Genomic DNA, 27,867 nt, shown 5'->3' with positions numbered 1-27,867 from the left:
GATAAACCGTTTCTCCAGATTTGTTAAAACCCCATTGGCAACTACAACACTGTAAATCTCGCGAGATTGTTCGAGGAACTAAATTCAGGGAACATGGCGACGTCTAATTTGCTAAAGGTAACAGGCACCGCAATTCAATACTTTTGATTACATTTAATCGGTCTTTGTTGCATAGTCAATTATATATTACTGTACATTGTTAGGCGCCCATGCCTGAAGATGGCCTTGCAATATAGGTAGGTGATATAAAGTCCTGTTTGTCTTGCAAGCATTGAAAGGACAGCTATTTACTCCTTCAAGTCACTAGCGTTAATAACGTTAGCCTGGTTCTAGCTAGCTGTGCCAGGCAGTGGCTAGTACACACACGTTAGCTAACTGGTTAACTAGCCAACTAACTTAACTGGCTAAGAAAGCATGATCATTTAACTTGGCATGACTGTCGTTGACTGATTTGCTAGCTAACCTCAACAACGATCGATTGCCTTTTTCATGAAACACACTAAGTTAGCTTGCTAACAGTAGTTAGGCAGCCGGTATAACAATAACGTTAGATGGCTGGTTAGAAGATGCCCCAGTATCTGCACTTTATGCCGCGTTCAAGACAACTGGAAACTCGGAAAAAACCAACTCCGACGGTGCAAAAGACATTTCAAAGGTCGTCCAACTCGGAATTCCAAGTCGGAAACTCTGAAGATTACTGACGTCTTGATTTGACCTTGTTTTTTCCCTAGTTCCCAGTCTTCTTGAAAGCACCACAAGAGACGTCCACGTTGACTATGCCTATGACGTGTCTCCTCTCTAATGCCCAGGAAGCTCAGATTCGAACTCCCATTAGGGATATCGGGATACCTAGTCAGTTGCACAACTGAATGTATTCAACCAAAATGTGTCATCCGCATTTAACCCAACCCCTCTGAATCAGAGGTGTGAGGGGCTGCCTTAATCCAGGGCTTCCAAAACTGTTTCACTCAAGCTCCTGTTCCAGCATAGGGGAACATTAAGAAATCATAAAACCCTGATTGTAAGCTTTTAAATGATATCAAACTCAACCATTATTATTATCCAGTGATAAATAAAGACAAAGGATGTGTAATGGTATGGTGGAGTATACAAAATGGGTCAACTTTGAGCACCACTATCTCCTGAATGTTTTGTCATTCAGGTCCAGTAAGGCACTTTCTGACCACTTCTACCATGGGCAAACATGTATGGAAAGTTAAATTAAAAGTGGTGCGACCAAAAGTTGCTTGAAATCAATTGGAACGATCCTATAGCTAGTCATGTCTGTATACTCACTGCATTGTTATTGTATCACTACACGTAACACTCCCTCACAGGTAAGCTGGCTGGCTATAGACAAAAACAGATGTTACAGGGTTGAAGCACCTGGGTGGTTGTTATGGTCAGAAACTCTCCAGCACAAGCAAGCCTGTTTGCTACTAATGGGCCTCAATCAGCCTGCCCTATGATATTGGAGAAATTAACCACCACCAGGCTTGTTTACTGCTGTTGTGTTCCTGCTAATGTTCAAATGGGCCCACTGCCTAATTCCTAAACATTCAGCAACCACTGGGATGAATATCAATTGTATATCCACGATTTCCCATGTCCTCCCTTCTCATCTCCTTTTCAAATCACATTGGAGCAGAAGAGCTGAGGTTCCTCCCCTCTGCTAAAATTTTATTTTGAGAAGGCAGCAAGGAGAGAGGATGCGAGGAATCAAGTAAATACAATTGAGGTTCACCCCTGATGTTGTCATAACTGCTATAGCCAGAGGTGACACTTCTACCTTTCTCATTCTCACCAAGAACAAAGGCTCCCTCCAGTTCGAGGACAAGTGGGACCTGATGCGTCCCATCGTCCTCAAGCTGCTCCGCCAAGAGTCAGTCACCAAACAGCAGTGGTTCGACCTCTTCTCGTGAGTATGGCCACTCGTCCATGTGCTCTGTCATACTGAGGTTTTATTCATTAGTGCACACAAATTGAAAACCAGTGTTTCTTATTAGACAAGTCAAGGCTTTCCCTCCCTCTTTTGGCCTGTTCCGTTTGGTTCTTAGTGAATACGTTTTATTTATTTAACCTTTATTTAATTAGGTAAGTCGGTTAAGAACAAATTCTAAGTTACAATGTCAGCCTAACCCGGACGATGCTGGGCCAATTGTGCGCCGCCCTATGGGACTCCCAATCACGGCCGGTTGTGATACAGCCTGGACTTGATACCTCGAGAACAGGCTGTCATTCTGTTTAACAGGCATTTCACATTAACGCCTGTCTGAGCTGTTAAAGACTAACAAATTGATTAATTGATTGATCTCCTCCAATCCCCTCATTTGATCTCTTGGTTTCCATAGAGATGTCCATGCAGTATGCCTATGGGATGACAAGGGGCCGGCCAAGATTCACCAGGCCCTGAAAGAGGACATCCTAGACTTCATCAAGCAAGCACAAGCAGTATGTATCAAATCACATTTTATTTGTCACATGCGCCGAATACAACAAACGGGGGTTCAATGTAAATAGTCCGTTGGCCATTTGATTAATTGTTCTGCAGTCTTATGGCTTGGAGTAGAAGCTGTTAAGTAGCCTTTTGGACCTAGACTTGGCATTCCAGTACAGCTTGCCGTGCGGTAGCAGAGAGAACAGTCTATGACTTGGGTGACTTGTCTTTGAAAAAATGTTGGGCCTTCCTCTGACATCGCCTAGTATAGAGGTCCTGGATGGCAGAAAGCTTGGCCCTGGTGATGTACTGGGCCGTACACACTACCCTCTGTAGCGCCTTACGGTCGGATACCGAGCAGTTGCCATACCAGGCGATGATGCAACCGGTCAGGATGCTCCCAAGGGTGCTGCTGTAAAAGGTTTTGAGGATCTGGGGACCCAAGCCAAATATTTTCAGTCTCCTGCGGAACTTGAAACTCTCGACCGGCTCCCCTACAGGCCTGTCGATGTTAATGGGGCCCTGTTCGGCCCTCCTTTCCTGTAATCCACGATCAGCTCCTTTGTCTTGCTCACATTGCGGTAGAGATTGTTGTCCTGGCACCAGACTGCCAGGTCTCTGACCTCTCTGACAGGTCTCTGACCCAGCCCTTAGGGACCTCCTCCCTATAGGCTGTCTCATCGTTGTCGGTGATCAGGTCAACCACTGATGTGTCGTCAGCAAACTTAATGATGGTGTTGGAGTCGTGTTTGGCCACGCAGTTGTGGGTGAACAGGGAGTACAGGAGGGGACTAAGCACGCACACCTGAGGGGCCCCAGTGTTGAGGATCAGTCCAGGATCCAGTTGCAAAAGGTGTTTAGTCCCAGGTTCCTTAGCTTAGTGATGAGCTTTGTGAGCACTATGGTGTTGAACGCTTAGCTGTAGTCAATGAACAGCATTCTCACATAGGTGTTCCTTTTGTCCAGGTGGGCAAGGGCAGTGTGGGGTGCGATGGAGATTGCGTCATCTGTGGATCTGTTGGGGCAGTATGCGAATTGACCTGTTTAAAGGTCTTGCTCACATCGGCTACGTAGAGCATGATCACATAGTCGTCCTTGAACAGTTGGTGCTCTCTTGCATGCTTCAGTATTGCTTGCCTCGAAGCAAGCATAAATGCGTATGGTAGGCTTGTCTCACAGGGCAGATCGGGGCTGGTTTTCCCTTTGTAGTCTGTAATAGTTTGCAAGCCCTGCCACATCCAACGAGTGTCAGAGCCGGTGCAGTAGGATTCAATCTTAGTCCTGTATTGACGCTTTGTCTGCTAAGGCCTGCTAAGTCTCGCTAGCATTGAAATGACTGTGCCATTTATTCCCTCACTGAGTACTACTAAAGGCATCCGCACGCTTCCCAGCCGAAACAGTTCTGTAGAGTTTGTACATATATTATGACAACATTTTGTGAAATTTTTGTTCGGTGAGTTTTTTGGGTGGGGCTGTTCAGGGGCACATTTTTCCTGGTGATAAGCCGGAGTTTGGAGCCAAAGGCTACGTCCTTTGTCGGTGATTGGTCAACAGTAGGGAGGCTTCAATAAAGTCTTTGTCATCGAACAAGAGACGACTCGTTTTCAAGCAAATTTTTTCATTGAAAAATACTATACCAAACATCATGTAGATCATCATTTAGATGTAAATTTTGCGTGACTAAGATATCCTCTGCAAAAACATCAAAATGAATGACTGATTTATTAAGTTATCTTAGATTCATTCTATTTTGAGGACGTGTATACTGACAACGGAGTCTCAAAATGGACAAACAGTACTATTGTGCTTTTTTTCTTGTTTTTCAAGCAAAGGTCTTTTAAGGGAGTATGCGAGCACACTTCTTCGGTTTGCCTAGCCAACTTCGGCTAGCCGCCAGCCGAACTGAGGCATGCTAACACCTTAACGCTAGCTTGGAAGCAAGCTATCTGTGCCAGTCGGCTACCGCGTAACCAAGCACTCTACTAGCCTATACCTGAGAACCTATATTTTCAACATCATAATGTCTATAACACCGCACTCAGCTGTTCTCTCCCCCTGCAACATGTTGAGTAACCAAGCAGACTGTCTATTACCCCCAGTTTTTCCAATGCCATAAAGTCCATAAGTGCCCTGCTCTCTCCCCCACAGCGTGTGTTGAGCCACCAGGATGACACGGCGCTGCTGAAGGCCTACATCGTTGAGTGGAGGAAGTTCTTCACACAGTGTGACATCCTGCCCAAACCCTTCTGCCAGCTGGAGATTACGCTCATGGGCAAACAGGGCAGCAACAAGAAGTCTAACGTAGAGGACAGCATCGTACGGAAGGTGAGGAGAGAGGGATTGAGAGGGGCAGCAGAAGTATTTGGTTGTATTTACATTGATATAAGAGAATTTCTGGTTGACATGAGGAAATTATACTGCCTGTAAATTCAGTCTGTCCCTGCTCATGTATCCATGTATCTCATTTCACTGGCCCTTCTGCTACCTTGTGGCTGTGGGCAGGTAACGGGCCTAGAAGGTAGCATCCGGAGGGTTGTCGGTTCAAGTCCTAAGATTGAGAAGGACAATATGTCGGGGTGTCAGCTGGCTACCGGAGGGTTGTGATATCCATGCCATCTCCTGTCATTGTGCCCTTGAGCAAGGCACTAGATAAAATAAAAATATAAATGCAACATGTAAAGTGTTGGTTTCATGAGCTGAAATAAAATATCCCAGATATTTTCCATACACAAAAGCGTATTTCTCTCAAATGTTGGGCACAAATTGGTTTTACATCCCTGTTAGTGAGCATTTCTCCTTTACCAAGATAATACATCCACCTGACAGGTGTGGCATATCAAGAAGCTGATTGAGTCGTGATGGGAGAAGCAAAATGGAGTTGTGATCATATTTGCCGACGGGAGGGCAGGGAAGGGCCTTGTAGACATTTAGAAAAGTTGGATAGCAGTGGTTTTTCCAGCGCGAGTACCACAGTCAATGTGTTGGTAGAACTTTGCTAATGTTTTCCTCAAATAACAAAGCAAATTTGAGGAAACGCTACCGAAGTTCTAACACCACATTGACTGTAGTGCTCGCGCTGGAAAAACATTGAATCACTGCTTTTCAACTTTTCAAAATGCCAAGATTGTTTTGATCATGCGACTGGGATACGTTCTGGGTAGCCTCTGAGAATAACATCAAATACACGGATACGGTGACTGAGTTCATCAGGAAGTGTATAGGAGATGTTGTACCCACTGTGACTATTAAAACCTACATAAACCAGAAACCGTGGATAGATGGCAGCATTTGCGCAAAACTGAGTGCGAATCACCGCATTTAACCATGACAAAGTGACTGGGAATATGGCCGAATACAAACAGTGTAGTTATTCCCTCCATAAGGCAAAAGACAAAGTGGAGTTACTATTCAATGGCACAGACTAGAGGTTGACCGATTCATTGGAATGGCCAATTAATTAGGGGCGATTTCAAGTTTTCATAACAATCGGAAATCGGTATTTAAATTATTTATTTTTTTACACCTTTATTTAACTTGGCAAGTCAGTTAAGAACACATTCTTATTTTCAATGACGGCCTAGGAACGGTGGGTTAACTGCCTTGTTCAGGGGCAGAACGACAGATTTTTACCTTGTCAGCTCGGGGATTCAATCTTGCAACCTTACAGTTAACTAGTCCAACGCTCTAACCACCTGCTTTACATTGCACTCCACGAGGAGCCTGCCTGTTACGCGAATGCAGTAAGAAGCCAAGGTAAGTTTCTAGCTAGCATTAAACTTATCTTATAAAATCAATCAATCAATCATAATCACTAGTTAACTACACATGGTTGATGATATTACCAGTTTATCTAGCGTGTCCTGCGTTGCATATAATCGATGCGGTGCGCATTCGCGAAACAGGACTGTCGTTGCTCCAACGTGTACCTAACCATAAACATCAATGCCTTTCTTAAAATCAATACACAAGTATATATTTTTTAAACCTGCATATTTAGTTAATATTGCCTGCTAACATGAATTTCTTTTAACTAGGAAAATTGTGTCACTTCTCTTGCAATAGAGTCAGGGTATATGCAGCAGTTTGGGCCGCCTGGCACGTTGTGAACTGTGTGAAGATTATTTCTTCCTAACAAAGACAGCCAACTTCGCCAAACGGGGGATGATTTAACAAAAGCGCATTTGCGAAAAAAGCACAATCGTTGCACGACTGTACCTAACCATAAACATCAATGCCTTTCTTAAAATCAATACACAGAAGTATATATTTTTAAACTTGCATATTTAGCTAAAAGAAATCCAAGTTACCAGGCAATATTGACCAGGTGAAATTGTGTCACTTCTCTTGCGTTCATTGCACGCAGAGTCAGGGTATATGCAACAGTTTGGGCCGCCTGGCTCGTCGTGAACTAATTTGCCAGAATTTTACATAATTATGACATAACATTGAAGGTTGTGCAATGTAACAGGAATATTTAGACTTATGGATGCCACCCTTTAGAGGAAATACGGAACGGTTCCGTATTTCACTGAAAGAATAAAGGTTTTGTTTTCGAGATGATAGTTTCCGGATTCGACCATATTAAGGCTCATATTTCTGTGTGTTATTATGTTATAATTAAGTCTATGATTTGATAGAGCAGTCTGACTGAGCGATGGTAGGCACCAGCAGGCTCATAAACATTCATTCAAACAGCACTTTCGTGCTTTTTGCCAGCAGCTCGTCGCTGTGTTTCAAGCATTGCGCTGTTTATGACTTCAAGCCTATCAACTCCCGAGATTAGGCTGGTGTAACCGATGTGAAATGGCTAGCTAGTTAGCGGGGTGCGCGCTAATAGCGTTTCACACGTCACTCGCTCTGAGACTTGGAGTAGTTCCCCTTGCGCTGCATGGGTAACGCTGCTTCGAGGATGGCTGTTGTTGATGTGTTCCTGGTTCGAGCCCAGGTAGGAGCGAAGAGAGGGACGGAAGCTTTACTGTTACACTGGCAATACTAAAGTGCCTATAAGAACATCCAATAGTCTAAGGTATATGAAATACTAATTGTATAGAGAGAAAGAGTCCTATAATAACTACAACCTAAAACTTCTTACCTGGGAATATTGAAGACTCATGTTAAAAGGAACCACCAGCTTTCATATGTTCTCATGTTCTGAGCAAGGAACTTAAACGTTAGCTTTCTTACATGGCACATATTGCACTTTTACTTTCTTCTCCAACACTTTGTTTTTGCATTATTTAAACCAAATTGAACATGTTTCATTATTTATTTGAGGCTAAATTGATTTTATTGATGTATTATATTAAGTTAAAAGAAGTGTTCATTCAGTATTGTTGTAATTGTCATTATTACAAATACATTTTTTTTTTTTTATCGGACGATTTAATAGGTATCGGCTTTTTTGGTCCTCCAATAATCGGTATCGGCGTTGAAAAATCATATTCGGTCGACCTCTAGCACAGACACAAGACGTATGTGGCAGGGTCTAGAAACAATCACGGAAACAATCCAGTCACGTCTTGCTTCCGGATAAGCTAAACACCTTCACCCGCTTTAAGGATAACACAGTGCCACCGACATTCCTTCTCTGTGGCCGACGTGAGTAAGACATTTAAGCGTGTTAAACCTCGCAAGGCTCCTGGCCCAGACTGCATCCCTAGCCGCATCCTCAGAGCATGCACAGACCAGCTGGCTGGAGTGTTTACGGACATATTCAAACTCCCTATTCCAGTCTGCTGTCCCCACTTGCTTCAAATGTAACCAAGAAAACAGAAGTAATTTAGTTAAGTTACCATCGCCCCATAGCACTCACTTCTGTCATCATGAAGTGCTTTTGAGGGGCTAGTTAAGGATCATATCACATCTAACTTACCTGACACCCTAGACCCACTTCAATTTGCTTTCTGCTCCAATATATCCACAAACGATGCCATCGCTCTGCACACTGCCCTATCACATCTGGACAAGAGGAATAGCTATGTAAGAACAAAACAAAGAAGTTGATAGTGGACTTCAGGAAACAGCAGGTGGAGCACGCCCCTCTTCACATCGATGGGACAGCAGTGGAGAAGGTGGAAAGCTTCAAGTTCCTCGGCGTACACATCACCAACAAACTGAAATGGTCCACCCACACAGTGTTTCAACCTCAGGAGGCTCAAGAAATTTGGCTTGGCCCCTAAACCCTCACAAACTTTTATAGATGCACAACTTTTACAGATGAGAGCATCCTGTCGGGCTGTAGCACTGCCTGGTACGGCAACTTCAGTGCCCACAACCGCCGGGCTCACCAGAGGGTGGTGCGATCTGGCAAATGAATCACCGAGGGCAAACTACCTACAACACCCAATGTCACAGGAAGGCCATAAAGATCATCAAGGACATCAACCATCCGAGCCACAGCCTGTTAACCCTGCTATCATCAGAAGGCGAGGTCAGTACAGGTGCATCAAAGCTGGGACCGAGAAGAAAAAAACTGCTTCTACCTCAAGGCCATCAGACTGTTAAATAGCCATCACTAGCCAGCTTCCACCCGGTTACTCAGCCCTGCACCTTTGGAGGCTGCTGCCCTATATACATAGACTTGAAATCACTGGCCACTTTAACAATGTTCAAATAATGTTTACGTACTGCTTTACTCATCTCTTATGTGTATATACTGTATTCTATTCTTCTGTATTTTATTCAATGCCACGCCGACATTGCTCGACTTAATATTTACATTTCTTAATTCCATTCTTTTACTTTTAGATTTGTGTGTATTATTGTTGTGAATTGTTAGATACTACTGTACTGTTGGAGCTAGGAACACAAGCATTTCGCTACATTTGCTAAATATGTGTATGTGACCAATACAATTTGATTTGATTTGAAAAGGACACTAAAATGTGCAGTTTAGTCACACAGCACAATAAGCTACCATTAATCACCTCCAAAGTTGTTTTAGAGAAATCGTCATTACGACCAACCGGCCTCCCAACCACAGACCACGTGTAAGCGCGCCAGCCCAGGACCTCTATATCCGGCTTCTTCACCTGCGGAAATGTCTGAGACCAGCTGCCAGGACAGCTGATGAAATTATGGGTTTTCATAACCGAAGAAATTCTTCACAAACTGTCAGAAACCGTCTCACTGAAGCTTATCTGCGTGCTCGTCGTCCTCACCAGGGTCTTGACCTGACTGCAGTTCGGCATAGTAACAGACTTAGTAACAGTGGGCAAATGCTCACCTTTGATAGCCACTGGCACACGGATGAATCCCGGTTTCAACTGTACTGGGCAACAAACACAATTGCATTTTATCGATGGCAATTTGAATGCAGAGATACCGTGACAAGATCCTGAGGCCCATTGTCGTGCCGTTCATCCGCTGCCATCACCTCATGATTCAGCATGATCATGTTGCAAAGATCTGTACAAAATCTCTGGAAGCTAAAAATGTCCCAGTTTGTCCGTGGCCTGCATACTCACCAAACATGTCACCCATTGAGCATGTTTGGGATGCTCTGGATCGACGTGTACAACAACGTATTCCAGTTCCCGCCAATATCCAGCAACTTCACACAGCCATTGAAGAGGAGTGCGACAACATTCCACAGGCCACAGTCAACAGCCTGATCAACTCTATGTGGATATGTGTCGTGCTGCATGAGGCAAATGGGGGTCACACCAAATACTGACTCTTTTTCTGATACACTTATTATTATTTATTTTTAAAGGAACCTGTGACCAACCGATGCATATCTGTATTCCCAGTCATGTGAAATCCATAGATTAGGGCCTTGCGATTTTATTTCAATTGACTGATTTCCTTATGCACTGTAACTCAGTAAAACCTTTGAAATTGTTTTATGTTTCTCGCATGGAATAGCCTTCATTTCTAACTGACCCCAAACTTTTGAACGGTAGTGTATATATTTTACAATAAAGCCATGTTCTAATAATCTTCTGTGTCCTCAGCTCATGCTGGACACGTGGAACGAGTCCATCTTCTCCAACATCAAGAATAGGCTCCAGGACAGCGCCATGAAGCTGGTGCACGCCGAGCGCCTGGGGGAGGCCTTTGACTCTCAGCTGGTCATTGGTGTCAGGGAATCTTATGGTGAGCAAAACAATACTGTCTCCTTTAGCTGGGATAGAAAGGTGCCTAATGAACACGACTGTGGTGTATGTATACAATACCAACAGATGATTTACCAAATCATGGTGCCAAATTGGATAGATATTGACATTGATGTGGGATGTACGTGAAAATGTGAGCTACTACAAGTTAGGTTTTAGCAATGTGGTGTGAACGAGCTTAACCTTAACCTCCCTCCACAAAGATATCTATAATCCTCCTGGGTAGTGTTCATAACACACCAAATGGAAGAAAACGTTCTGAAACCAGAAGGGACTAATTCGACTCATCCAATAAGAAATGCACATTTTTGTTTACTATTGCAAAACGTTGCGTGCTAATAAACTTGGCCCCTGGGGACCTCCCTGTCTTCCCTCTGCAGTGAACCTGTGTTCAAACCCGGATGACAAGTTGCAGATTTACAGAGAGAACTTTGAGAAGGCCTACATGGACTCCACCGAGAGGTTCTACAGAACACAGGCCCCCTCCTACCTGCAGCAGAACGGAGTCCAGAACTATATGAAATACGTGAGTATTACCAGGATTAGGGTTGTACAATTCCTATAACGTTTTGAAAATTCACAGATTTTCCAGAACTGGTTGGACGATTCCTGAATTTTTGGAAAACTTGGGAGTTTTTGTAAAGTTACTGGAATTTTGCAGGACCCTCTGTCTCCGTGACTACCGCTCTCCTCTGTCAGCATAATCACACGATAAGTTATAATTTGAATTCCAAATGGACGAGCCTAGTCCATACTCCTCAGGTGCTCATGTAGATTTGAAACAATTGCATAGGTGTAAGCCATATGGCGCAAATCCCAAACAGCCAATTGGAAGGCAATTTGAAGCAATGACCACACTGTTTAAACCTATCTACTCCTTTCAGATCTACGGTTTGATTTGGAATTCAGTGATGACAGCGGTCGAAAGAAATCGAAAACGATCTGTATGAGACAAGTACTGTTTCAGCAGGTTCTTTGTGATTTCTCAGTAGGCTGTAAAATTCTGGTACCATTCCCAAAATCCCAGGTTTTCCAGATATCAGATTAAGCAGGAAATGTGGGAATCCTTCTACTGAGATGTCTGGAAAACCCGAAAATTTGGGGTTACAGCCCTATTTCTCAGCAACTTGCCCCAGGGCCTAGACTGTTTGTCTGTAAGCTAGGCTATCCATCTGAGGTGAAACCAACATGTGTGTTCTAACAGGCAGACGCCAAGTTGAGAGAGGAGGAGAAACGGGCGCTGCGCTACTTGGAGACGAGACGGGAATGTAACTCTGTACAAGCAGTGAGTATTCTATATCGCCACCACTTCTGTGTGACTACTATGGGCTGTAGAATGGTCTGTATATAAAGCAGGGGAGCCCTCGTGTTCAGAGCAGGGCCATGTTCATTAGAACACAAAACTTTTGAAACGGAGGTGCTACTGTAACAATTTCACTGTTTCTGTTTCTACAGTTTTTACTGCTTTTATAACAAAATAATACCCCAACCACCAAGGCGCATGGTCAAATTATGAAAACATCAGTAGCCTCAACATTACCATAAGCGCCAAGTGTGCTTCATAAATAGTGAAAATCACCACAAACGCAATAATGGCATTCAAATGAATTTGTCGATAGGACAGCAGTTGAAAATACTCAATTATTGTCAGCTCGTGCTTACATGGTGTGTGTCTTCATGCAATGGCGTCAGTTGGAGCATGTCCACGTCACATAAACAATGAAATCTGGCGAGTGTGTTGCTGATGTTTTTTGCTTGAGATGTAGGGTCTGCTTTCTGTGATGACATTTTGTGCTGATAATCGTTTTTCAGTTGGTGGTTGCGGGGCACCTGCTCAGTCCACACAATTCTGGGCTTTTTGCGCTTAGTCCTCGGTGGTGTAGGTTCACGTTGAGGCTCAGAATCAGAAGAATAATCATCAGATATGTCATAATATATTTCTTCCCCATCATGAGTCGTTTTCATTCAGATCTTGTAGCAACTAACGCAGTATGTGCATCCATTCGTAAATTACGCACTTTCTCACAATGTTCTCCAAGTAGGCCAGAGTAGACTGATGAGACTGCTTGGATTTGGTGGACTGATAAAGGGTACATAATTAGAATTAGAATATACCAGTACAATAGATTGGCCCGCTCTGTTCTTCATTCACAATTGGGGATTAGATAATTATACATTGTTCGCTTCCCCTCGCTCATCAACTCACCCTTTCTCCTCCATCATACTTTACTTCATTTATTTCATCTGTTATAGGTGTTCAATTAGTTTTGGTATAGTTTAGTTCAGTTTCTAGGCAATTTTTGGGGTGATTGTCAACTGGGCACCGCACCTTCAACTGTCGGGAGCAGGCCCTACTGTCGGGAGCAGGCCCTACTGTCGGGAGCAGGCCCTACTGTCGGGAGCAGGCCCTACTGTCGGGAGCAGGCCCTACTGTCGGGAGCAGGCCCTACTGTCGGGGGGGTGGGGTCAACCATTAAAGTGACATTCCTTCCTAACGTATAATTCTGTTTGTAATGTTAAGATTCTAACAATGACAGTGTTATAGACTTATTTAGGAAAAGTCAAGGTCAAAGGAGGGCATGGCTTTAAAAATGGCAGTGTAATAATTCCTTATGTTAAACCACTTTGTGACAAATGCTGATATAAAAAGTTATTTATAAATCAATTCTATTTTTTTATTGGTGATATGAGCGACCGTGGTTTTTCTGTTTTCCTCCTCAGCTGATGGAGTGTTGCGTGAACGCCCTGGTGACGTCCTTTAAGGAGACCATCTTGGCCGAGTGTCCAGGCATGATCAAGCAAAACGAGACAGAGAGTGAGTACGGCCGGAGTGCTCCTGGCACCAAAGGCTCGGCCAGCTCAGGTTTGCAAACCAGGAAATTACCTTGCAGTCTTCCACTTCACTTTCTATTTCAATTTGTCCACATCAACCAGCCAACCTCTGTCTTTGCCCATTCTGTGTGTCAGTCAACATGTTGTCAACATTACCCCCCCAAACATCAGTGTCTGACCACAAACCCACATTGTACTGTGTGTGTGTGTGTCCTGATAGTTTTAACCAATAGTCTACCTACGTGTGTGTCAGTATTAACCAATGTGTCTTTGTAGAACATCTCAGTTTATGATGTTTAGCAGGAAAATCTGGAGGCAGCTTTCTAACCCTGTCAGTATACCACCACTGTGATGTATAGAACTTCTACAGCTGATTTCCAGGATACAGATTAAGCCTTGTCCTTAACTAAAAAGCATGTTCAATGGAAACTCAATCAATTGAACGGAAACCAACCCCTAAGGATGTATTTAAATCCGGGCCCCAAGCTCTGCTGCATACCCCTTGTTCTATATATTTACTATAATCTAGAAGTAGAAAACAAGACTGAAATTGTTGCATTTATATTTTTGTTCAAAGATTTTACTGAGGTACAGTTCATATAAGGAAGTCAGTCAATTGTCATAAATCCATTAGGCCCTTATCTATGGATTTCACCGATATGCATCTGTTGGCCACAGATACCTTAGAAATTAACAAAGGTAGGTGCGTGGATCAGAAAACCAGTCAGTATCTGGTGTGACCACCATTTGCCTCATGCAGCACGAAACATCTCCTTTGGATAGAGTTGATCAGGCTGTTGATTGTAGCCTGTGGAATGTTGTCCCACTCCTCTTCAATGCCTGTGCGAAGTTGCTGGATATTGGCGGGAACTCGAACACGGTTGTGCACGTCGATCCAGAGCATCCCTAAGCTCAATGGTTGACATGTCTGGTGAATATGCAGACCATGGAAGAACTGGGACATTTTCACCTTCCAGGAATTGTGTACAGATCCTTGGAACATTGGGTCGTACATTATCATGCTGAAACATGAGGTGATGGCAGCGGATGAATGGCACGACAATGGGCCTCAGGATCTTGTCACCGTACCTCTGTGCATTCAGATTGCCATCGGTAAAATGCAATTATGTTCATTGTCCGTACCTTATGCCTGTCCATACCATAACCCCACCGCCACCGTGGGGCACTCTGTTCACAACGTTGGCGTCAGCACACCACTCGGCCACACAACACCATACCGTCTGCCATCTGCCCAGCATAATTGAACCCGAGATTCATCCATCATGAGCACACTTCTCCAGCGTGCCAGTGTCCATCGAAGGTGATCATTTGCCCACTGAAGTCGGTTACAACGCCAAACTGCAGTCAGGTCAAGACCCTAGTGAGGATGACAAGCATGAAGATGAGCTTCCCTGAGATGTTTTCTGACAGAAATTATTTGATTTGCAAATGCACAGTTTCATCAGCTGTATGGGTGGCTGGTCTCGCAGGTGAAGAAGCCTGATGTGGAGTTCCTGGGCTGGCATGGTTACATGTGGTCTGCGTTGGAGGCGGCTTATGGTAGAGGAACTAACATTAAATTATCTGGCAACAGCTCTGGTGGACATTCCTGCAGTCAGCATGCCAATAGCACGCTCCCTCAACTTGAGACCTCTGTGGCATTGTGTTGTGACAAAATGGTACCTTTTTAGTGACCTATTATTGTTCCCAACAAAAGGTGCACCTGTGTAATAATCATGCTGTTTAATCAGCTTCTTGATATGCCACACGTCAGGTGGATGGATTATCATGGCGAAGGAGAAATGTTTACTAACAGGGATGTAAACAAATTGGTACACACAATTTGAGAGAAATAAGCTTTTTGTGCAGATGGAACATTTCTGGTATCTTTTATTTCAGCTCATGAAACATGGGACCAACACTTTACATGTTGCGCTTTATGTTTTTGTTCAGTATAGAATCTATAGACTGTAGCTTACTTTGGACAGTGTTTGATTGTAGTTCTCCACCTCCTAGAGCTCCACCTCATGTTCTCTTTGATGGACAAGGTGCCCAGTGGCATCGAACCCATGCTGAATGGCCTAGAGGACCACATCATGTCTGCTGGGCTGGCCGACATGATGGCCTCCGCTGAGACCATCACCTCGGTGAGTGCTACACACACACACACGCCCAAGCACACACACATGCGGTCATGCTCACACACACACATGCGGTCATGCTCACACACACATACGGTCATGCTCACACACACAGACATGTTATACTAATAGAAATGTAAAATACATAGTGCCTTCGGAAACTATTCAGACCCCTTGACTTTTCCATGTTTTGTTACGTTACAGGCTTATTCTAAAATTATTTAGTTTTTTCCCCTCATCAATCTACAGTCGTGGCCAAAAGTTTTGTGAAAGACACAAATATTAATTTCCACAAAGGTTGCTGCTTCAGTGTCTTTTAGATATTTTGCCAGATGTTACTATGGAATACTGAAGTATAATTACAAGCATTTCATAAGTGTCAAAGGCTTTTATTGACAATTACATGAAGTTGATGCAAAGAGTCAATATTTGCGGTGTTGACCCTTCTTTTTCAAGACCTCTGCAATCCGCCCTGGCATGCTGTCAATTAACTTCTGGGCCACATCCTGACTGATGGCAGCCCATTCTTGCATATTCAATGCTTGGAGTTTGTCAGAATGTGTGGGTTTTTGTTTGTCCACCCGCCTCTTGAGGATTGACCACAAATTCTCAACGGGATTAAGTTCTGGGGAGTTTCCTGGCCATGGACCCAAAATATTGATGTTTTGTTCCCCGAGCCACTTAGTTATCACTTTTGCCTTATGGCAAGGTGCTCCTTCATGCTGGAAAAGGCATTGTTCGTCACCAAACTGTTCCTGGATGATTGGGAGAAGTTGCTCTCGGAGGATTGTTGGTACCGTTCTTTATTCATGGCTGTGTTCTTAGGCAAAATTGTGAGTGAGGCCACTCCCTTGGCTGAGAATCAACCCCACACATGAATGTTCCAGGATGCTTTACTGTTGGCATGACACAGGACTGATGGTAGCGCTCACCGTCTTCTCCGGACAAGCTTTTTTCCGGATGCACCAAACAATCAAAAAGGGGATTCATCAGAGAAAATGACTTTACCCCAGTCCTCAGCAGTCCAATCCCTGTACCTTTTGCAGATAGTCTGTCCCTGATGTTTTTCCTGGAGAGAAGTGGCTTCTTTGCTGCCCTTCTTGACACCAGGCCATCCTCCGAAAGTCTTTGCCTCACTGTGTGTGCAGATGCACTCACATCTGCCTGCTGCCATTCCTGAGCAAGCTCTGTACTGGTGGTGCCCCGATTCCGCAGTTGAATCAACTTTAGGAGACGGTCCTGGCGCTTGCTGCACTTTCTTGGGCGCCCTGAAGCCTTCTTCACAACAATTGAACCGCTCTCCTTGAAGTTCTTGATGATCCGATAAATGGTTGATTTAGGTATAATCTTACTGGCAGCAATATCCTTGCCCGTGAAGCCTTTTTTGTGCAAAGCACGGATGATGGCACGTGTTTCCTTGCGGGTAACCATGGTTGACAGAGGAAGAACAATGATTCCAAGCACCACCCTCCTTTTGAAGCTTCCAGTCTGTTATTCGAACTAAATCAGCACGACAGAGTGATCAGCCTTGTGCTCGTCAACACTCACACCTGTGTTAACGAGGGAATCACTGACATGTCAGAATCACTGACATGTCAGCTGGTCCTTTTGTAGCAGGGCTGAAATGGGGTGGAAATGTTTTTGGGGGATTCTGTTCATTTGCAAGGCAAAGAGGGACTTTGCAGTTAATTGCAATTCATCTGATCACTCTTCATAACATTCTGGAGTATATGCAATTTGCCGTCATACAAACTGAGGCAGCAGACTTGGTGAAAATGTATATTTGTCATTCTCAAAACTTTTGACCACGACTGTACACACAATACCCCATAATGACCAAATAGAAATGTTTGCTAATTTATATTTAAAATATTTTATATATATATTAGAGGTCGACCGATTATGATTTTTCAATACTCTCCTACGGCCTCCTCCACATCTCCTGATGTACTGGCCTGTCTCCTGGTAGCGCCTCCATGCTCTGGACACTACGCTGACAGACACAGCAAACTTTTTGCCACAGCTCGCATTGATGTGCCATCCTGGATGAACTGCACTACCTGAGCCACTTGCGTGGGTTGTAGACTCCGTCTCATGCTACCACTAGAGTGAGAGCGCCGCCAGCATTCAAAAGTGACCAAAACATCAGCCAGGAAGCATAGCAACTGAGAAGTGGTCTATGGTCACCACCTGCAGAATCACTCCTTTTTTGGGGGTGTCTTGCTAATTGCCTATAATTTCCACCTTTTGTCTATTCCATTTCCACAACAGCATGTGAAATGTATTGTCAATCAGTGTTTCTTCCTAAGTGGACAGGTTGATTTCACAGAAGTGTGATTGACTTGGAGTTACATTCTGTTGTTTAAGTGTTCCCTTTATTTTTTTGAGCAGTGTGTATATATATATATTAGATTTACATAAGTGTTCTGACCCTTTCCTCAGTACTTTGTTGAAGCACATTAGGCAGCGATTACAGCCTCGTCTTCTTGGGTATGACGCTACAAGCTTGGTACACCTGTATTTGGGGGGTTCCCCCCATTCTTCGCTGCAGATTCTCTCAAGCTCTGTCAGGTTGGATGGGGAGCATTGCTGCACAGCTATTTTCAGGTCTCTCCAGAGATGTTCTATTTGGTTCAAGTCCGGGCTCTGACTGGTTCACTCAAGGACATTCCTGTTGGAAGGTGAACTTTAAGCCCCAGTCTGAGGTCCTAAGCGCTCTGGAGAAGGTTTTTATGAATGATCTCTGTACTTTGCTCCGTTCATCTTTGCCTTGATCCTGACTAGTCTCCCAGTCCCTGCTGCTGAAAAACCTCCCCACAGCATGATGCTGCCACTACCATGCTTCACCGTTGGGGCGGTGCCAGGTTTCCTCCAGATGTGACACTTGGCATTCAGGCCAAAGAGTTCAATATTGGTTTCATCAGACCAGAGAATCTTGTTTCTCATGGTGTGAGAGTCTTTAGGTGCAAACTCCAAGCGGGCTGTCATGTGCCTTTTACTGAGGAGTGGCTTCCGTCTGGCCACTACCATAAAGGCAGAGATGGTTGTACTTCTGGAAGATTCTCCCATCTCCACAGAAAAACTCTCATGCTTTGTCAGAGTGACCATCGGATTCTTGGTCACCCTCCTGACCAAGTCCCTTGTCCCCCATTTCTCAGTTTGGCTGGGGAGCCAGCTCTAGGAAGAGTCTTGGTGGTTCCAAACTTATTCCATTTAAGAATGATGGAGACCGCTGTATTCTTGCGGACCTTAAATGCTGCAGAATTTTTGGTACCCTTCCCATTTACATTTACATTTACATTTAAGTCATTTAGCAGACGCTCTTATCCAGAGCGACTTACAAGTACATACAGCCATACCTTTTTGTACTGGCCCCCCGTGGGAATCGAACCCACAATCCTGGCGTTGCAAGCGCCATGCTCTACCAACTGAGCCACACGGGACATCAGCTCCTTGACACAATCCTTTCTCGGAGCTCTAAGGACAATTCCTTCGACCTCATGGCTTGGTTTTTGCTCTGACATGCACTGTCAACTGTGGGACCTTTTTATATAGACAGGTGTGTGCCTTTCCAAATTATGTTCAATGAATTTAATTTACCACAGGTGGACTCCAATCAAATTGTAGAAACATCTCAAGGATGATCAATGGAAACAGGATGCACTTGAGCTCAATTTCGTATCTCATAGCAAAGTGTCTGAATACTTATTTAAAATGTTTTTGTTTTTTTTGCAAAAATGTCTAAACTTGTTTTTGCTTTGTCGTTATGGTTTATTGTGTGTAGATTGCTGAGGATTTTTTATTGAATCCATTTAAAATTAGGCTGTAACGTAACAAAATGTGGGAAAAGTCAAGGGGTCTGAATACTTTCCGAAGGCAATTGGGCAGTATTTTCGTTGCACTTATTTGAAATGCGTATATATCAATTACGTTTGAGTATTATGTCATTTGTATGTCACTGGCCTGAACTACAGTCCAATGTACATGGCGACAACTCAATATTCGGAAGTTGTTCTTTTCAACAGTCCTGATAGAAAATTATATAGGGTCCATTTCTTAGAAAATAAGTTGAAATTGCAAAAAGTTTGGAATTCACATGTATTGGTTTGATTTGTAACTGCACAGGTCTGTCTATGGCTTTATTTAGTTTTTTTGGCTACTTGAAATGTATTTTGAAAATATATATTTATATATAAAAATGTATTTTGACAACAGTATTTTATTTTCCTACATTCTTTAGGGTATTTTATAACAAGATACATTTTGGTCTATCGTTGCCCATCTCTAGTCATTCCATTTTTTCTTCAAAAAAGGTCTTGTTTGGGGGTAGAGCTCAATAGAATAACACCTAGCATGCTTTGCAAGTGTTCATTTTTACATTCACATTTTGGTCATTTAGCATCCAGAGCGACTTAGTCAGTACATTCAACTAAAGTAGATAAACAACCACATGTCAAAGTTAAGGGGGTACTTCAAAAGTATTTTATTTTGGTACATTGGTCTTTAGGATATTTTTTTGTAATTATGTTTTGTAATCTTTGCCCTTCTCTGTATGACTTTTGTATTGTATTTACTGAAAGAAACATCCCACTGATTTTAAAAATATAGATATATATATATAATGTGTGTGTAGGACTCTGAGAAATACGTGGAGCAGCTCCTCACCCTGTTCAACCGCTTCAGTAAACTGGTGAAGGATGCCTTTCAGGATGACCCTCGCTTCCTCACAGCCAGGGACAAGGTCAGCACAACGTTTGTCCAACATTGGTCCAACATTACCAATGAAGTCCAATGTTCCTTCAACGTTTGTCAAACATTGACACAACGCTGTCGGTTAATATATGCACAGTATATGCACTTGGTTGTCACTGCATAACCTAACCAATGCTTTTTTTCTTCAGGCTTACAAAGCAGTTGTAAACGACGCTACCATTTTTAAATTAGAACTACCGCTGAAGCAGAAAGGGTAAGAGACGCTCTGTGTCCGATTGTATGCCTTCATTTCTTCACTGAATTAAAGATGGATTCCTGCACACAGTTGAATGCTCCCACAGTTTTAGTGACGTTGCACTTGATAAAACTACGGTTGGGTGATCTTTTAGTTTTTTCACAACTGAAAAAAAATATAATACTCCTGAACTGTTAATTGCTTAATTAGTTAATGAGTGAACGTGTGTGTTTACAACACTGCTCTACTTCCTCTGTGCTGTCTGTCTGTCAGGGTGGGTCTAAAGACCCAGCCGGAGTCAAAGTGTCCAGAACTGCTGGCCAACTACTGTGACATGCTGCTGAGGAAAACCCCGCTCAGCAAGAAACTCACCTCCGAGGAGATCGAGGCCAAGCTCAAGGAAGTGGTACGTGGATGGGAGGAGTGTGTGTGTGTGTAATGATATGCAAGCTTTCCATATGGCTACAGCAACACTCGGATGCGTGCACACTTCCTTCGGAAAGTATTCAGACCCCTTAACATTTTGTTACGTTACAGCCTTATTCTAGAATGTACGAAATCATTTCCCCCCTCATCAATCTACTCTACACACAATACCCCTTAATGACAAAGAAAAAACTGTTTTGTAGACATTTTTGGCCCAACTTTCGGCCCAGTCTGAGAACCTGCTCCAGAGCGCTCAGAACTTCAAGTATCTCTCTGTACTTTGTTCCGTTCATCTTTAGTCAGGATCGAGGCAGTCTCCCATTCCCTGCCGCTGAAAAACATCCCCACAGCATGATGCTGCCACCACCATGCTTCACCGTAGGGATGGTGCCAGGTTTCTTCCAGACGTGACGCTTGGCATTCAGGCCAAAGAATTCAATCTTGGTTTCATCAGACCAGAGACTCTTGTTTCTCATGGTGTGAGAGTCTTTAGGTGCCCTTTGGCAGATCAGCGCCTTGAAACAATCCTGTCTCAGAGCTCTACGGACAATTCCTTCAACCTCATGGCTTGGTTTTTGCTCTGACATGCACTGTCAACTGTGGGACCTTTTTTATATAGACAGGTGTGTGCCTTTCCAAAACACTTTTTAGAATAAGGCTGTAATGTAACAAAATGTGAAACATGTCAAGGGGTCTGAATACTTTCCGAAGGCGCTTTATGACGTACATCATTGTCTGTTTTTGTTTGTCAAAAGTACATCTCAAGTCAACAATTTTTCAGGTGAGTTAATCTGTGAAAAAACTGACAGTTTTTTTTGTCAGACAAACATCCCTTGTCATTCATGCAGCAACAGATGACTCCCATTAAAAAAACACTTGTCTCCATTTTCGGACACAAAATCAGAGTGTATATGTGGCCTTAGGTTGAGAAGAGCGTTTATCATGTTGCTTCGCCTATCCGCTTTTTTTCAGAGCTGCAAACACTTAAACGTTTGTTCTTTGGAAGGGACTATCTTAGCTGGGTCGTGTTCATTAGACCCCAAACAAGAAAATGGACTGAAACAGGGAGGGACTACTTAAACTTGTCCAATAAAAAACACTTGTTTTCCGTTGCAAAACATTTTGCTACGGTGTGCAGTAATAAATACCCTGATTGCGCAGTGGTGTTCTGTGTTCTCCTGCAGTTGCTGGTGTTGAAGTACGTGCAGAACAAAGACGTGTTCATGCGCTACCACAAAGCCCATCTGACGCGACGCCTCATCCTGGACATCTCCGCCGACAGCGAAATCGAGGAGAACATGGTGGAGTGGCTAAGGGTATGACCTGTGCGTGTCTGTATGATTGACTAGCTACAATTACACCACTTCTCCAATTACCTCTAACCTTGCTTACAGGAGGTAGGCATGCCCGCAGACTACGTGAATAAGCTGGCCCGGATGTTCCAGGACATCAAGGTGTCCGAGGATCTCAACCAGAACTTCAAAGAGTGTCACAAACACAACAAGCTGGCCCTATCAGGTAAACCAGGTAGCTGTATTTACCTAATATAATATATATGCCATTTAGCAGACACTTTTATCCAAAACAACTTACAACGGTGAATGCATAAATGTTCGTATTGCTGGCCCTAGCTGGAATCAAACCCGTGTACCTGTACGTTTGGGTGTTTGGTGTAGGTGGCTGGATTAGACCTAGTGAAAAGTAATACAAATGCTATTGATACAGTCCTGTTTGGGATTCTGCTTTGAGTTTGCACTTTTAGGACTATTCCACTGACTCCGTTGTACCAGAAAAAAACACAGCTCAAGTACTTGAAAGTGTATATTATAGAATGAAACAGGAAACTAGAATGGACATACGCTTTTTAGCAACTTGCCAAAAAATGACGGCCATCTTAGTCAGGGAATCGGTCATTCTAGAAACAAATATATTGTTTCTAGAACAATTAATAAGTAGTTATACTAGTATATTATGTATCTCTATGGGGTGTATATTAGACATAATGGATTTGAACTCGGGTGTATTTCCTTTCTCCCCCTTCCTTCCCCTCTTGTGCAGCGGACTCTGTCAACATCAAGATCCTGAATGCCGGGGCGTGGTCTCGAAGCTCAGAGAAGGTGTTTGTGTCACTGCCCACTGAGCTGGAGGATCTGATCCCCGAGGTGGAGGACTTCTACAAGAAGAACCACAGCGGCAGGAAACTGCACTGGCACCACCTCATGTCCAATGGCATTGTGAGTGTAGAGCATGTAGCAGGCACCCTCCTCTCTGTCCAGACCCTAGAGATCCTATAATTCATGCTGTGTTCTCTGTGTAATTCTATCCAGATCACCTTTAAGAACGAGGTGGGACAGTACGACCTAGAGGTGACCACCTTCCAGCTGGCCGTGCTGTTTGCCTGGAACCAGAGGCCCCGGGAGAGGATCAGCTTTGAGAACCTCAAGCTGGCCACTGAGCTGCCTGACGCTGAGCTCCGACGCACCCTATGGGTAAGGCACGGTGTCCATGGATAGATAGAGGTCAAAGGGTTAGCTATCGCAAGGATTAAGGATGCAAGATTCCTCTAACATTCCCAAAATTACCATGTTTCCCCGAAATATTAGTTGAAAGAACTCCATATTTGTTGCATATTCCTGCTTGATTCCTGCAATCTTCCAACTAGGTTTGGTGGAAAACCTGGGAAAGTTACTAGAAAAAAACTTCTGCTAACCACAGCGTTTTATTAATTTGATATGCAACAAACACTAAAGTAAAAAGGAATCTCCGCACACTCAGGATCAATGCACAATTTAAAATGTACTCTATATACACAAAGTAATGTGGACACCCCTTCAAATTAGTGGATTTGGCTATTTCTGCTACACCCCTTTTGCCCTGCTAGAGCTGCCCGGTCAACTGTAAGTGCTGTTATTGTGAAGTGGAAACGTGTAGGAGCAACAAAAGCTCAGCCGCAAAGTGGTAGGCCACACAAGCTCACAGAACGGGACCGCAGAGTGCTGAAGTGCATATCGTCTATCCTCGTCGGGAGCTTCATGAAATGGGTTTCCATGACCGAGCAGCCGCACATACACAAGCCTAAGATCACCATGCACAATGCCAAGCGTTGGCTAGAGTGGCGTAAAGCTCGCCACCATTGGACTCTGGAGCAGTGAAAACGCATTCTCTGGAGTGATGAATCACGCTTCACCATCTGGCAGTCCGACGTACTAATCTGTGTTTGGTGGATACAAGGAGAACGCTACCTGCCTTAATCCATAGGGTCAACTGTAAAGTTTGGTGGAGGAGGAATTATAGCCTGGGGCTGTTTTTCATGGTTCGGGCTAGACCCCTTAGTTCCGGTGAAGGGAAATCTTAATGCTACAGCATACAGTGACATTCTAGATGATTCTGTGCTTCCAGCTTTGCGGCAACAGTTTGGGGAAGGCCCTTTCCTGTTTCTTCAGCATGACAATGCCCCCGTGAACAAAGCGAGGTCCATACAGAATTGTTTTGTTGACCGGCGTGGAAGAACTTGACTGGCCTGCACAGAGCCCTGACCTCAACCTCATCGAACACCTTTGGGATGAATTGGAATGCCGACTGCGAGCCAGGCCTAATCGCCCAACATCAGTGCCTGACCTCACTAATGCTCTTGTGGCTGAATGGAAGCAAGTCCCCGCAGAAATGTAAGAACATCTGGTGGAAAGCCTTCCCAGAAGAGTAGAGGCTGTTTTTAGCAGCAAAGGGGAGACCAACTCCATATTAATGCCCATGATTTTGGAATGAGATGTTTGACAATCAGGTGTCTACATACTTTTGGTCATGTAGTGTATTGAGCTTTTGATCGTCAGACCATCAGAGCCAAAACAAACACAATGACAGAGGCAACACATAGGCAACGTGCTTCAATGCAATCAGACATGATGAGCAACACCTGTGTACAAAAACAAACACAAGGAGACATTTTATTGTTTTAGTATATATTTTTTATTTATTTTTTCATTTTTTTAAATTAAATGTTTACATAATGCATAAACACTTAACAGGTGTTAATACCAGGAGAAGCCTCAAACAAAACATATTAGAGCATGACCCTCATGTCTAAATCCTCATTAAGCCCTGATGGATGTGAAGTGCCAAGCATATAAATCCAAAAGAGTTCCCTTTGGTACGGCTTTTTCTCAATGTTCCCTCCTCTGGGTGAAGGTTAAACTTTTTCAATACCCTGGAAATGTAAAGAGGAGACAATGTGAACAGGTATTGAAGTGGCAGGCAACAGGGTAATTTTCATCATTATGCCTTATGGGGTTCTTATGTACACTAATTCTTTGCTTAAGGCACCTAGAGTTTTTCCCATATTCAACAAACACACCCTGAAGCTCCTCTGCAGATTCCATATGACCATAACTATTAGTACTTTTTATTAGCATTTTTCATCGACTGTTAACGTCTGCTATGTCTCAACCTCCTAAACTCCTCACAGCTAATTTGTTTTTATTTTTTTATTACACATTTAAGTGTACTGACTAGTCTCTCCTCCTTACCTCTTTCTATTTCTCTCTCTCCTTTTCCTACAGTCCCTGGTAGCGTTCCCCAAGCTAAAGCGGCAGGTGTTGTTCTACGACCCCGTGGTGGGCTCGCCCAAAGACTTTGCCGAGGGTACACTCTTCTACGTCAACCAGGAGTTCTCACTAATGTAAGTGTTCTGTAATGTAAGTGTTGGCTAATGTAAGTGTTCACTAATCTATGTGTGACAGGCTGGGGTTTACAAACAGGCTTTCCACCGCCACGCCACAGAGATTACTCTTTGGGCTGGCTTTACTTATCTTACAGGTTGAATTTGAAGTTAGAGGTTGTCATGTATCTTGTACGTGGCACAAAAATGACACTAGTTCCAGCTCTAAATAGTGTGTCTGTGTCCAGAAAAAACTCCAAGGTCCAAAAGAGGGGGAAGATCAATCTGATTGGCCGACTTCAGCTCACCACGGAGCGAATGAGGGAGGAGGAGAACGAGGGAATTGTCCAGCTCAGGATATTGAGAACACAGGTACTATATAAGGGCTTCCTATTGACAGGTCATCATTGCAAATAAGGATTTTGGGTTTTCTCACGTCCTCCTTCGTCGTCTTCTCAACGCACATTGGGGCAGAAGATCTGAGGTTTCGCCCCTTGCTCTTCTCCAATGCATTTAGAGGAGGCAAGGAGGGTGAAAATCAGTTGAGATTCACTCTCTCTCTCCCTTGTCACTCCCTTTCCAGGAGGCCATCATCCAGATCATGAAGATGAGGAAGAGGATCACCAACGCCCAGCTGCAGACAGAGCTGGTGGAGATCCTCAAAAACATGTTCCTACCCCAGAAGAAGATGATCAAGGAGCAGATGGAGTGGCTCATCGAGCACAAGTACATCAAGCGCGATGAGACTGATCTCAACACCTTCCTCTACATGGCGTAGCGGTGTTGACAACGTTTAATTGTGGTGACAGCGTGTAATGGTGGTGACTTTGGGGGTTCTTCATCAGGCCTGATGGACAATATAATATTTTTAGGCCCGACCCTCTTTGGAAAAAAATATCTTTGGTTCGTGAGGGTTCAAGCCTGATGCACAATAGAATATTTCCAGGCTGACCTCCCTTTGATAAACAAATTATCTGTAGCATGGGGAAATGCAGACTTGATTTATGACAGCGTTACAGAAATGTATAAAAGGAGGAGTTTGTGTGGGGAAATTAAAGGGTAAGAAAGAAAATGAGTTTGAGCTTCTCAGCAGGAGTCGACACCCACTGAGTTTTCAGTTCTCGTTTTTGGCTAGAAGGCGTTTCCTAGTCTGTAGACAGGACATGGTTGGTGGTTGTGAAAGGTCTCTGTGGCAATGCGTCCTCCTCCCTGTCGACAAACCACCACGCAGACCACACCCCCTCTCCCACCCCATCCATGATCACCCCACCACCATTGGAGTACCATTGGTTGGTGTTGGGTATCTCTAACGACATGGCAAGAAATAGGAAAACGTTAGACGAAGCTCCGTTTCCCTCCATATCTAAAGTCCAAGTTTTGAGCCAGGCCAACACTATTCACCGGACCTCTTCAACAGAACGAGTTGTGTCCCCTGGCAGCTGTCTGAGCCAAGCTGTCGGCCATGTTTTTTGTGGCCACTGGTGGTGACAAACAAAGCACTAAAGACAATGACTCTCTCTGCTGTCACATATGTGACGCCGTTTATGGACATTCAGGGTTGGTTTCCCGGGCCCAGACTAAGACTTGTCCTGGGTTTAAAAAATATTTCTCAATAGATTATCACCATTGAAAGTGCACTTTAGTCCAGAACGATTCTTATCCTGGGTCGGGGAAACCTTCTCAACAGTATGTTATATTTCAGAAACTGTTTTCACAAAAGAGACGGACTGTGGACTATTAGTTCCCAGTTCCAAATCGACCCCAAGCATTCTACCCCTGGGCACTTGTCTTGCAAACTTTGACAAGATCTGATAAGTGCACGTGATAGACTTGGTGGAGCTCTATCAGAAAGCAAGGTGGAGTAATCACCATATTGGTGGACGCTCATATTCAATCTCTTCAGATCTACAGGAAGAGTTTAAGCATAGCTGTTAGCGGTCGGTTTAGAATTAGGCCAATGTCACCTTTTACGGATCTTTACCCCTCATTTCTGCAGGCTGCCTGAGCTAAGCCTCTGGGGGAAGAGGGGTCGTGTGTATTATATGATAATAACTAGCTCTGGTCCAGAGCGTTTAAGTACGGCTCACTGATGCTGAACTTGCACGGCATTAGCAAGTCGCACGTAAACACCCTGGACCAGAGCTAGGTAATAGCCAGAACCATATATAAAGATCTGTTTATATATAACCGTATCTTATACATATCGTATACATGGCTCTGATGGTAACTACTACAATACAGAGCTAACTAAAGGAGTGTACATAAAGATGTTAATAATGAGATGATGAAATAAACAACACCTTATTATAAAA

At 43.8% G+C, this 27,867-nt stretch overlaps 1 protein-coding gene across 4 annotated transcripts; it reads left to right on the top strand.

Annotated features, from left to right (window-relative positions):
• The first annotated feature begins 50 nt into the window (after window positions 1-50).
• Window positions 51-27,867, top strand: LOC129868083 (cullin-5-like). 4 transcript variants are annotated; one of them, XM_055941705.1, is made up of 19 exons: window positions 51-117; window positions 1,809-1,918; window positions 2,352-2,451; window positions 4,586-4,762; window positions 10,393-10,534; window positions 10,935-11,080; window positions 11,759-11,839; window positions 13,276-13,369; window positions 15,403-15,533; window positions 20,161-20,268; window positions 20,429-20,493; window positions 20,749-20,881; window positions 22,086-22,217; window positions 22,296-22,419; window positions 22,960-23,135; window positions 23,229-23,390; window positions 25,458-25,576; window positions 25,804-25,927; window positions 26,139-27,867. In XM_055941705.1, exons 1-19 carry the CDS (start codon window positions 94-96, stop codon window positions 26,331-26,333), a joined length of 2,343 nt encoding a protein of 780 aa, XP_055797680.1. In that variant the 5' UTR covers window positions 51-93; the 3' UTR covers window positions 26,334-27,867. The 4 variants fall into 4 exon arrangements, with proteins under 4 accessions (XP_055797680.1, XP_055797679.1, XP_055797678.1 ...); XM_055941704.1 differs by having other exon boundaries at window positions 13,276-13,417; XM_055941703.1 differs by having other exon boundaries at window positions 13,276-13,417; window positions 22,296-22,428.

Source organism: Salvelinus fontinalis, chromosome 13 (genome assembly GCF_029448725.1).
Source record: "Salvelinus fontinalis isolate EN_2023a chromosome 13, ASM2944872v1, whole genome shotgun sequence".
NCBI lineage: Eukaryota > Metazoa > Chordata > Actinopteri > Salmoniformes > Salmonidae > Salvelinus > Salvelinus fontinalis.
This window is presented reverse-complemented; position numbering and strand designations above follow the sequence as displayed.